At 36.5% G+C, this 13,821-nt stretch overlaps 1 protein-coding gene and 1 non-coding gene across 2 annotated transcripts in view; both read right to left on the bottom strand.

Moving 5' to 3' along the window:
- LOC123876427 (ubiquitin-like protein 3) overlaps nucleotides 1–13,821 on the bottom strand; it is a 191,144-nt gene that overhangs the window by 10,325 nt on the left and 166,998 nt on the right. Inside the window, exon 2 of the mRNA XM_045922686.1 lies at nucleotides 12,886–12,994. Coding sequence (XP_045778642.1) covers nucleotides 12,886–12,994 — 109 coding nt within the window. The remainder of the gene's footprint in view (nucleotides 1–12,885; nucleotides 12,995–13,821) is intronic.
- Trnar-acg lies at nucleotides 13,074–13,146 on the bottom strand. Its single transcript has one exon. It is a non-coding gene; the product is annotated as a tRNA-Arg (tRNA).

Raw genomic sequence — 13,821 nt, 5'->3', positions numbered from 1 at the left:
AACTTATCTCACAGTAAAAAAGTGTAAATTAAAAATTTATAACACCCCCGACAAGTGCAAGTTACAGTAACTAGAAAAGTTAGTTAAAAAAGTTACTAGTGTTCTAGCTATAATCCAAGAAAATCGGTTCAGCCGTTTGAAAGTTATCAGCTCTTTTCTAGTTACTGTAACCTTCACTTGTCGGGGGTGTTATAAATTTTTAATTTACACTTATTTTAGTGATTTTATACAGTCTACAATGTTCAAAGAATAAACTAGATATTTTCTGGAATAAATTTAAATGTAAGTTAGATTCTGTAAATTTGATATATAGATTTTGCTCTCAAATCCGCATTTTCAACGTATTTGCGGGAGGAACCTATCTGTACGTACCTACATCGATTGCATAAATTCGCATTTACAATGACAAACGACCATGACACTGTGTGGCATCAGCCAGCAGTCTGTTTTAATTGTTTCCCCGTGTTTTCCCACAGCTGTTCGCAATTTCGTACGAGTCATTTGTTATTATTATTTTATGTAAAATTTTACCGCTTTTTCGCTCCGAACCTATCATCGTTAAATGAATCACAGTTTTAACTCCACACGATGCAAATGTTACGAAGACTTTTCTGCTATTCGTTTAGGGAAACTATGTTTTTTTTTTTATTATTCACTATAGGTAAGCGCTTGACCACAATCACACTAGATGGAAAGTGATGATGTGGTCTAAGATGGGACGCGTTTACCTAGAAGGTGCCTATTCACTCTTGTTTTAAAGATACCCGGATTGTAATTGGTATGAAACACAGAAGTAGAAGAGTTCTAAAAATAACCGATTGTTCGAGTTAAACAGGATCGTCGTCTATCCTCTCAACTAATATCAGGTATCTTATATCCATTGCTAGATATAAATCAATTGTAGGGACTTTCACACTCCGCAGTCTGACCAGGGGCTCCATGCAACTTGTTTGATATCAAATTATGTCCGCCTATTGTTTATCGGTTTGTTAATCATTCTTCTTTGGTTTAATTCTAAGCTCATATTATAATCCTAACAACTGCTATTATTATCTTTACTTGTAGTATTAAGTACTTCCAGTTCTTTTCTTTTTCGGCAAGAGCACTTTAGTATTCCTCCTTTGTCTGGATATCTCCATTCCGCTTGAAATGATCTGTAATGGCTAACTTTCCGGCTACATTTACAAACGCCTCTGTAAAACTTTAATAAGTAGCAAACTTTGGAGTAAGACCATTTAATATGGAACTTATCCTCAGCAAAATTTTCCTTACAATATACAATTAAGTTTTGATTCTTTTTAGGATTTTTCTCTACAAGAAATTTAACTGTAGGTATCAAGAACACTTCTACGAATACAAGCAAATTGAGATCTCTTTACGACAATATGAATGGCTTTTAATACAAAAATGAAACAAACTTTTGCAATGTGCCCCAAGACGTAGTCTGTTTGTCTTATACGGTGATTTCAAGTTATTTATTGACGTTGGAATTTCCTCACTTTCTATTACGACCATAACAGCTATGTAAATACTACGATACTACGATACTACTAACTTTGCAGCAAATGTCCGCCGCTCTAGTTAGTATTGTATCAAACTTAACAAGTACCAAGTTCTTGTTACATCCATGCATTACATCAGGACCATCTTGATGTTATTGTTATATAGTTTTTATTCAATTAGACTTTTACAAGTTCTTTCGAATTGTCAAAAGCATCTACCACTGGTTCGGAATGCCTTTCCTACCGAGAAGAACCAGCAAGAAACTAGGCGGTTGCTCTTTTCAAAGATTCGACATACAATATTATGCCATGTATAAAAGCAATTGAAGTCCCGCGCATTGCTGGAGCGAGCTGCAGGTCCAATCCAGCGTTTTATGATTTACATAATCTTCGATTGTATAAAATAATAACGTTGTCAAAGTATTTTTTCATTCCTTACAAGCTTTTTATCCAATATTCGCTGCAGAATCGTGGGATGAGTTTTAAGAATATTTAGAAGAAGGCTAAAGAAATGGCTAGTACAAAAATGTTTCTACAGCGTGAAAGAATTTTTGAACGAATAGACCTCAATAACACGATATAGTTATAAAAAAAAAAAAAAAAATATTGATACATTTTTAAAGATTGACTAATAATATAATTAATAGGACATAATTAGTTAGGAATTGCCATAACATTTTTTTTTTTTAATTTTAATTTTAATTTTTTAATTTTTTTTAATTTTAATTTTTTAATTTTTATATACGTGACATTTTATTTATATGTAATCACTTTGCAGCGCCCTGACGGGGCTTCATGTTGTAATATTATAATTATTTTCTATTATGATGTAAAACATGAATGCAAATAAATAAAGAATAAAGAATAAAGAAAAGGTCCGGAAGTAGTTTTTCTCTCACTCCCTAGTGCAATATGAATTCCAAGTAGATCCCAACGAGTATCCGCCCACCCGCATTCGATTCAGGGATATGCCAGTACCCAAGTACCCTGAAGAGGTACGGATACCTCTTACCAGCTCGCAGGATGCACTCAAGTGCCACTTTGGCGGCTTGTTTTTGCAGACAGTGACGTTATGTTGGATCATCCGAGTAACGCAAACACTTGGCTAAGATTTTTTTTGTAGGTACAAGCAACTCTTTCTGCAAGTTGTTTTATGTCCTGGTGTCAATAATAAAACCGGCCAAGCGCAAGTCAGACTCGCGCACCGAGGGTTCCGTACCCGGCTATGACGAAAAGACGGACAGACAGAACAAAGTGATAGTATAAGGCTTCCGTTTTCCCTTTTGAGGTACGGAACCATAATAATGAAATTAATTAGTTCTTAGCAAGTTTTTAGCAAAAAAATCTGATATGGATAATGTAGGGTTAAGGGCTAGCAGACACTTTTCTTCTCTTAATAGTCGTATCATTCTTTGCTGCCGGTCATGACCCCTTTCCGTTAATCACAAAAATGGTAGGAGTTTGCTTGGAATAATAATGCGGTGAGCTATAAACAACAATTTTTTGGGTCGGGGGTTAAAAATATTTGAGCCCGTGAACTTTGAAATACAGATACCTATCTACACTAATTTGTTTGGTTAATACATTCAAATAAATTTCTAAGAAGTGCGCTCCTAATTCCCTCGTTTTAGAAAGAAAGGATCATATCCGGTCCCCGGTAGCTTTTAACTCGTCCACCATTGTGAGATAAGATGAGGTGGATATACATTCACACACTCCAACATTTTTGGCCATTTGAAAATTTATTATCTTGCAAAGTATTCAGTGAGTTTACCGGGCGCTACCGAAAGATAATAATTTCTCTTGAAAATTTAATGAGTCAAATTCCGGCCTTTTGGACTACAAACCTGTTTATGGTATTTTATCAAGATTACGAGTACTTACTTCTGTCTACTATATTGCTCTACTTCCCAAGTGTATCATCTTATTCTCTTTTGACCTCTATGACCTATTTTACTCATGAATGCCGTAAACTGATGATGTCTCATTATTGAGTTTCATACTTTTAACTGTAATATGTAACCGTAACGGACATATTAATAGCTCAATAGAGGGTAGCTGAATATAATACGAACGTATGAAATGGCAATGGGCAGGACACAGTTCGAAAAACCGATAGATGTTGAGGTCCCAAAGTGCTAGAATAACGAACGATATTTATTTATTTACTAGGAAAATTATGATATCGATACATTCTTAAATCTATATATATACACACACACACATTATTAGATACATAACTCATTAATTAGGTGTCACAACTTGTGCCAAAAGAAATTAAAAATAATAATTATTAAACAATAAAAAAGTTTACAATGTATAAAAATGTCTTAAAATAAAATAAAAATACTAAAAGAAAAAAGGTGAATAGTGACTACAGGTAATAAGTAGGTAATATGTAATATGAATCAATTTATGAACTTAACAATCCTATTATTTGTTTTTTGAATTTTGGTAGTGTGTGTGGAAGATATCAGACAGATGACATTAAACAAGTCGCAAGATGCCGCTGGATTTAGGCGGCGCAAGGCCGTGGCGTGTGGAAGTCCCTACAAGAGCCTATGTCCAGCATTGGTCATCTATCGGTCAGGATGACGATGATGATGATGATGTATTTCAGTTTATTGAAACAGAAATTTTGTACCAATACATTTTGTCAATAAGATTATCTAAAAAAGTTTCCGAGTCTACCTGATCAGGACCTAATTAGACAAAATCAATGCATATATTTTTTAGTACATATTTTCAGCAATTTTAACCCCCGACCCAAAAAGAGGGGTGTTATAAGTTTGACGTGTGTCTGTCTGTGGCATCGTAGCTCCTAAACCAATGAACCGATTTTAATTTAGTTTTTTTTTGTTTGAAAGGTGGCTTGATCAAGAGTGTTCTTAGCTATAATCGAAGAAAATCGGTTTAGCCGTTTGAAAGTTATCAGCTCTTTTCTAGTTTTCTTATAAAGGTTTTTGTGTCGGGGGTTTTTTAAATTTTGAGTTACGTGTCGGAAAGAATTATTGTCTGAAAAGTTCGTTCATATTAATTGTTAACGGGATAATTAGCGCGCAACAGTGTTGCTTTCAGAGCCCTCGTGACAAAAGCGTCGCAAAGTGTGTCACTAGTGTTGCGAGTTGCGACCTACAGCCGCCGGCGACGCAGCTCCAAGGAGCCCCATTGTCTCGCCTCTGAAACTCAAGTGTTTAACTTGCAACTTATGGAATGCGCACTCAGAACTGCGATACACGAGGTCCAACACGTAGGCAAGGACAAGGAGGCAAGTCTTCTTTAATATGCAGGTTCACTTTAACTCTATTAATAGTTCGTTGAAATTATTTTAATACGGAAAAGTTCATTTATATGAATTGTTAACGGGATAGTAACAGAGCCCTCATGACCCCTATTGTCTCGCCTCTGAAAGTCAAGTGTTTAACTTGCAACTTATGGAATGCGCACTACGAACTTATGTATAAGTGTCAACATGTAGGCAAGGACAAGGAGATAACTCTCTATATTACTTATGCAGGTTGATTTTACATCTACAAATTTTCTTTGACTCTCCAGAAACGAGCTTACGAGTACCTATTCATAACTAACAGGTAGGTACACTCTTTAACTTTTTATGGAGTTTTCAAACATACACCTACAGGCCATATTTGTCGTGCCATGCCTTTTCGAATAGTTTCCTTTAATTCTCCGGGACGATCCCATGGTGGTACATATCCATAACTATTTCACAATAACTTTTTATGGGGGTCTCAACTGTGTAGGTACGGACTATAACGTATTTGGGATTTCATTAAATGACTTCTCAATGTTTGGAGACCTTCTAGTCTCGAGGCTGACCTCGAGCCTAGAAGGCCCTGAGGACGGACCGCTCCCTTCATCTCACACTCGGTCCCGCCATCACTACTGTACCTATTGTATGCAGTTCAATGTCTTTATGTCTATAATGACACGAATAGTAGATATAGAACCACACCGTCCGTCCATCCAATCCAGATCTGGAATTGGAATTCAATTTATTTCATGTAGGACAACTAGTGTATCTGAGCTACGTTTGTGAGCATTACCAACGGTTTGGAAAGAAGATTGCAAATTCTTCCGAGAAGACACGATGATATGAAACGATATGAATTTGACTTTGACTTTGAGACGACTAGAAACTCTGCAGATACTCTTGTTAAATCATACAGAATTACAATATCTATTACCAATGTAACAATTTAAACACTACTCTACCTTGTGGACATCTGAAAGCTCAGTCGGTTACTTCCAAGCAACTTTTTCATGCAACAACTCATTAGGAATGAAATCGCTTTGCCTATCGGAATAATGTGAACCGAGCATTATGTAATAATCTTGATAATGTGCTTAATCTTGATTTACTTAGTATATGCCATGCCATGTTGCTCATCTGCTCTATATAGTACTCTACAATATGGAGCATTTAAAAATATATTATACTTGCAATTTAGTTTGTTAACTCCGATACGGTTGTTTTCTAGAGAGTGTCTAATTTTGATATACTTATTATATGCCATGCCATGTTGCTCATTAGTTCCATGTTTTAGAAAAATACCGAATATAGAATTATGTTGCCGTGTAACAATTTTCGTACCGAGCCGTTATAATAATCATTCTTCTGTTAGATTTTGTGGTGTTCCAGCAGATGCAGCCTATATAATGTTGAGGGTAAAAGATTATATTTTATTGAAGTTTAATGAAGAGATAACTCTATACCGGCACAGGCAAAAACAATAAAAAATACTTTAAGGTTGGACTTTTTAATGCTGGATCGTTAGGAACACGACATGACGAGTTTGTAGCGGCTCTGGATAGTCTAGATTTAGATATTTTAGCAATAAATGAAACATGGCTTCGGCAACGGCAGGACGACCGGGCACCTGTTGTACCTAATTATAGATTACGGCATATACCACGACCTGAAAGTGTGCGCGGAGGTAGAGGCGGGGGAGTGGGCTTTTATATCAGACAAGGTGTGAGTGTGCGAACTTATCAGCATCCACTTTCAGACAACGTTGAACAGATGTGGCTAGGAACAACCGTCAATAAACGTCGTATAATTATTGGAACTGCCTATAGGCCACCGTGGCTTGACGTTAATGAATTCTTTGACGCAATCACGCAATCAGTTACCTCGTTTGGTTACGCTGATTGTGTGATTCTATTAGGCGACTTCAATATTAATTTACTAAAAATAGAAGACAGTAAGACAAAACTGTTTCATGAATTCCTACACTACACAAATCTTACACAGCTAGTTACTGAGCCAACACACTTCACAGATCAAAGCAGCACACTTATTGATGTGATCTGTACTGACTCACGTATACATGACGTTAAAGTTACTCACATACCAGAACTTGGAAACCATGCGATAGTTTCATCCACTCTTAATTTAAAAAAAGACAACCTCCCACCGCGCTGGATTAGTATTAGACCCTTAAAAAATATAAATATTGAAAATTTTAACAGAGATTTAAATAACATCTCGTGGAATTTTGTAAATAGCACTAATAATGTAAATGATATAGTATTAGAATTTAATAGAATAATTTTAGATTTATTTAATTTGCATGCGCCTTTAAAAAAAGTGATGTTGAAAGAGCAACATCCATGGATTACTGATGTTGTAAAATTTATGATAAAACTCAGAAATCAAAGTCATCATCGGGCTAAGACCACTGGGATTGAATCGCATAAAAAATATTACAAAGACATGAAAATTCTGGTTAAACATGCTTTGGAATCTGAAAAAAAAGCGTTTTATGAAACATACATCAATGCCTACATCAATTCTCCAACTATATTGTGGCGAAATCTAAAAAAATCATCTTTGATAACGGACAAGAAAAAATCGAAAGAATTGCCAGCGATGTTAAATGACCCCAACATAATTAACAAACATTTTCTTGACGTACCAGGCGATAAAGCAGTAGCTTTGTCGGATCTGTCTTATTATGAATATCACCGGTATGGAGATGGCCAGTTTACGCTGCATCCAGTGGATGAAATTATCATTGCCAAGATTATACAGAATCTAAAGTCAAATGCACAGGGTGTAGACGACATATCTCTTCAAATGCTATTACTGACTTTGCCTCAAACATTACCAGTTATCACCGCGATAGTTAATAAATCTATATCTACGTCTACATTTCCTGATGCGTGGAAAGTTGCTAAAATAAAACCATTGCCAAAATGTAATAATCCCCTCAATTTTAAAGACTTGAGACCCATCAGTATTCTGCCTTGCATCTCAAAAATTTTAGAAAAGGTTGTGGCTCATCAGGTAACAAATTACGTGGAAGAAAATAAGATACTACCAACTTTTCAGTCAGGTTTTAGAAAAGGACATAGCACAACTACCGCTCTTGCAACCGTGGTAGATGATATCTTGACGGCACAGGATCAGGGTAAGGGTACTTTGCTTGTTCTTTTAGACTTCTCAAGAGCTTTTGATTCCCTAAATACAACTCTTCTTCTGTCCAAGCTGTCGTACTATGGGTTTGACATCTTAACGGTGAAATGGTTTGATAGCTACCTAAGTGATAGAGCGCAGTTTGTTGAAGTCACGAACAACGACAGCACAATCTCAACCTCAGACCCATCTCCTGTGATCAGAGGAGTTCCTCAAGGATCTATTCTTGGACCACTGCTGTTTGCAATTTATACTGCTGACATTAAAAGTTGCATTAAACATTGCCTATACCATCTTTATGCTGATGATACACAACTGTACATCTCTTTTGATCCCCTGGACACAGCGGCAGCTGAATCAAAAATTAACTCTGATCTAGAGCAAATACATTTATGGTCAAAAAGGAACTGCTTGGTACTAAATCCTAGTAAATCACAATGTATGATGTTGGGCTCCAAAAGTGTTGTTGCTAAATTAAACGTGCTTAATCCCACAATAAAAATCAATAATAATATCATTGAAAAGATAGAGGAAGCACGAAATTTGGGAGTGGTCTTTGACACCGCACTGCACTTTGAGACTCACATCCTTAACGCCGTCCGCAATAGCTTATATCGCCTTAAGCTGCTTTATAAAATGAGGCCCTATATTAGTTTAAAGCTAAGAATACGGTTATGCGAATCACTCGTTCTGTCAAGACTAAATTATGCTGACACAGTATATGGGCCTCGTCTATTAAGTAGGACTAAAAAGGTTATTCAACGCGTCCAAAACGCCTGTGCTAGGTTTTGCTTTAATATCCCACCACGCACGCATGTCACTTCCTACATTAACGAGGCAAATCTCCTGAAGATGGAAGCACGTAGGAAGTTACACCTTGCTACTCTACTGTTTGGGGTACTTAAGCACGGAATTCCAGAATACCTGCGTAAAAAACTAATGTGGTTTGGTGATAAGTCAGCACGTATTACACGTAATTCCTATCTCCTACTGTCTACACCAAAGCATAAAACAGCAGCATTTAAGGGAAGTTTTAAATTTGCGGCCACTAAGTGCTGGAACGATTTACCACCACCATTAAAATTGCCTATGTCCCTTGGAATTTTTAAAACTAAACTAAAAACATATCTTCTTTTGCAACAAAAAATTACAACTTAAAATTAATTATTATATTAAATATTTGCTTTACTATTTGGATCGGCATAGCATCGTTACAGCACATAAGCCGCACATTAATTATAAATTGTTATTAGATTACTTTCATTATTTTTCTTACTTGCCCGGATAATACCTGTATACCTGCCTCTTCTCGTGTTTTAATTTTTTAATAATTATTTAATAATTTTCATATTGCTAGTCTTTTTGTTTTGTTTTAAGTGTTTTGTTTAATCCTTGCTTTATTTTACATATTGTCGAAACTAAATTATTTGTATTTAAGTATCTCATGGTCCGTGACCTCACTTTTTTAGGCTCCCACTGAAAACCAGCGCTGCAGCTTGCTGCAGCATTATGCTGAGTGGGAGACCTATGTTTGGTCACATGTGACACATTCATTTTAGTACATTTTAGCTCATAAGTATAATATTATGTAGTATAACTCGATTAGTTTTAAGATGCAATGTAGTGTTACAGTGACCTAATAAAAAAAGTTTTCTTTCTTTCTTTCTAATAAAGTCCTTATGACTGTACGCGGAATACAAAATATTTGTATACAAATAAGCGAAGTTTTTACATTGGTCCTAATAAGCGTGCGAGTTTCAACGCGAGTGAGAAATGACTTGGCAAGAGAAATATGGCTCCTTTAATAACAGGCGCGGGTATAAATTATGGCGAGCGCCATTAGCGCGAAGAGATTCATTCTTTTAAGCGGAATATTAAATCGCACCATTGGATACCCCATTACCGCTGGCACTCCGTTGCTATGAGAACACCCAAGATTCACACATAATATTTTAATAACAATTATTTCAATCCCATCTTGCGGCCGGACATTTAGATGCCCATGAATGTGCATGTGCGTTAATATTTATATGTCATTAATGAAAATTAATAATATTATTTCTCTTTTGTTTCTGTTGTTTAATTATTTTGTTGTTTCTGTTATTTTATTGTTTGTTGTTTCTGTTGTCTTATTTTTAATCATTTTTAAAATGTGGTAATAATAAGATAATAAATAAATGAGAGAAAAATTAAAAAGTGCTATTTATTGTACGATGGGACGGAACTCTTCGTGTGCGAGTCCCACTCGCACTTGACCGGTTTTTCCCTTCACGATTTTCGAACGCGTAAACAGATCTTTGTGGTTCCGTACATCAGTGGTCCCATTGCAAAAAGCGCCATTGTGCGCAGATAGGCACCTAAGGGCGTAGTTTCAATGACTGTGTCACGGGCACGCCATGCTCCGGCGAGCACGTTGTCTATCGCCAAAGCCGTAACGATAATAGCCCATAAGAAACTTTACAAAAACGCGTATCAGCAATCTGTTCGCTGCCAAATTCCAATGCTGTTTTTTGTCTGCGAAAGTTGAGGGTATTTTTGGGTTTAGCCTGTCTAGAATCTGGATGAATGGTTCTGTTTTAGCTTTGAATCTCGGTTTTAAGCGCTAGATTCCTATACAAATCTTACAGAGAACTTTAGACAGATTATTACACCTGTATTCACAATCATTACTATGAGGTCTCACAGTAATTACCTAACTAAGTACCTACAAGTGTAAATTAAAAATTTATAACACCCCCGGCAAGTGAAGGTTACAGTAACTAGAAAAGAGCTGATAACTTTCAAACGGTTGAACCGATTTTCTTGGATTATAGCTAAGAACACTCTCGATCAAGTCACCTTTCAAACAAAAAAACTAAATTAAAATCGGTTCATTCGTTTAGAAGCTACGATGCCACAGACAGATACACAGATACACACGTCAAACTTATAACATCCTCTTTTTGGGTCGGGGGTTAAAAATCAGTATCAATGCGAAATCCCTTACCGTACAATAATCGTTGTTTTAAACTAGCAATACCCGAAAGTTGGCAACATTTTCGATTAGCTCCGGGATTGACTGTCTAATTGAACAATCTCAATCAAGCTCCACAATCCACAACCAGCGATATTGCTGCTGAACTCAAATTTGAAATTCTCGTTACTATGACCACTGATTAGCAACCATACAGTCGGTTTGTAGACATAATTCAGAACGTATTATCTTTAAAGTATCTAATAAAAGAGCGTGACCTTGATCGAAGTTTGCAAAAATCAGTGGAATGAATAGAAAATAAAATGAAAATTTACTGTTAAAAGTAAGTCGTATTACAATTCAAGGACCCTGAAGTAAGTTTGAAAAACTTTCATCTAAGAGCCCCAGAGTGTTTCAGTAGACCATGAATTTTGCGGTCCGGAACTAACAAGGCAGTGGTAATCGTTTACATTTCATAACGCTGCTAAAGGTTAGAACAGAAGAAGAGTCCAAGTAGCATAGGTGAGGCGTGAATATTTCTCCTATAAATACTACGAGTATGTATGTGCGTAAGATATACGTATAGGACGCGGGACCACACCGTCGAAGGTATGCGACATGTTTCACTCGCCACGCCATACCATCCATTTTTAGGGTTCCGTACCTCAAAAGCTTTTAGCGATTAGTTTTGGAAGGGAGAATTGCTGGCAAAAGAGCTCAAGGTCGCCAAAGACGCAAATGGTTGGACGATATAAGGGGGTGGACAGGGCTTAGTTACCCGAAGTTGAAAAAGGCGGCTTTTAATAGAGAAGCTTTTCGGATGATGATCGCCAAACTTCGTTTCGAAGAAGGCACGCGATGATGATGACCTCAAAAGCAAACCTTACAGGATTACTTTGTTGTCTGTCACTCACGAAACCTATAGGGTAGTTCCCGTTGACCTAGAATCATGAGGCAGGTAAGTAGGTTTTATAACACAAGTAAAGACAAAAATCCGAAAACCGTGATTTTGTGATTGCATCACAAAAAATCTCACAATTGTTATTTTTGCACGATGGTACGGAACCCTTCCTGTACGAGTCCGACTCGCACTTGACCGGTTTTTTACTAGTTGCCCAACTCTATGATTGCTAATCTGTGTTATAATTAGTAGAGATGCTGTCAGACTTGTTGCCGGACTAGTCCAGCTGCTAAGTTAGGCACGAATCCCTTTGTTTCTATTTCAGCCGGAACTAGCCAACTAATGGTCAAGTCTAATTTAGTGGCAACAACGGAATCCTCAACAACAATATTGTCTAAGCCAGAGCGTAAGCCAATTTAGGATTCAGCAACATCCCTTGGACTAGTAAATTTAATTAGCGGAGATTCCAGATTAACCAACAACTAACGGGACCTGGTAATTATGGTTTCCACAATATCCTTTTGGGTATATTCGGGTTATTGTTACAGCAATTTCTTATCTGATTTTCCATTCGCAACTTGTCCCATTACATACAGGTCAATAACAAAATAAAGTTGAAAACTGAAACCCGACTGCGATCGTGTTAATAAACGCTGAAATATTATAGTAAAATTATTTTTCTGTCACTTGGTATATTTTAATGTTGTAATACATTTACATATTATATTCATGAACTCAGAATTTTCTCCTCTTTCGTTTGACATCAAACTCGATACAATAACAAAAAAAATTTTTGGAGACTCCCCCACTTTTTTGATGTAACATCCGTTAGGTCAATTTTTATTGTATAAAATATAGTCTGCGTCACCCGGACCTTTACAACGAATCAATTGACACCTCATTCATCAAAATCGACCTAGTAGTTTAGGCGCTACGGTGGAACACACAGAATCTGGATACAAACATACATAAATACATAGACTGCTAAAATCATAACCCTTCCTTTGGCTTTGCCGTAGTCGGGTAAAAAACATAACCCTACTTTTGGGCTTCACCGTAGTCGGGTAATAAATACTTAGGTATGAATATTTACCTTCTGGCCAGTTATCGTAAACGTGAACTGCTATGTCGCCGGCTGAGTCTACCGGACTGAACACGAACTCCTTCGTTTTGCCGGACACCAAAATTAACCGCAGGTTTATCTGAAACAAACATATTTTATTAGAAAAAATATTAAAAAAAAAACAAAAAAGAAATAGAAAAAAAATCAAAATACTTTTGCGACCCTGCCAGGATTCGAACCTGGAATCTTCTGATCCGTAGTCAGACGCGTTATCCGTTGCGCCACAGGGCCGGTTGACAGAGTGGCAAAATACGTGGACATAAATAACGCTCAGATGGATATCTATATTTAGTTGTTTTTGTTTAGGTAATACAGTTGCGCAATTGGTGCATATTTTTAACCCCCGACCCAAAAAGAGGGGTGTTATAAGTTTGACGTGTGTATCTGTGTATCTGTGTGTCTGTGTATCTGTGTATCTGTGTGTCTGTGTATCTGTGTATCTGTGTATCTGTCTGTGGCATCGTAGCGCCTGAACGAATGAACCGATTTTAATTTAGTTTTTTTTGTTTGAAAGGTGGCTTGATCGAGAGTGTTCTTAGCTATAATCCAAAAAAATCGGTGCAGCCGTTTAAGAGTTATCAGCTCTTTTCTAGTTTTCTTGTAGAAAAGAAGGTTACATAACCGTTAGGTTCATAATATTATGTCAATTGACAAATGTCAAGCTGTCAAGATGGACGTTGCCTAAATACATAATTATTTATTTGAAAATGATGTTTTGGAAAACTCTGATACTTTGGATCGTAGGCGCGGAATAATCCAAGAAAATCGGTTCAGCCGTTTGAAAGTTATCAGGTCTTTTCGGTCTTTTCTAGTTACTGTAACTTCACTTGTCGGGGGTGTTATAAATTTTTAATTTACACTTGTAATCATATCATTTAGAAAACTACTTATACTTTAGCATAAATA

This window comes from Maniola jurtina, chromosome 21 (assembly GCF_905333055.1).
Source record: "Maniola jurtina chromosome 21, ilManJurt1.1, whole genome shotgun sequence".
Lineage (NCBI taxonomy): Eukaryota > Metazoa > Arthropoda > Insecta > Lepidoptera > Nymphalidae > Maniola > Maniola jurtina.
This window is presented reverse-complemented; position numbering and strand designations above follow the sequence as displayed.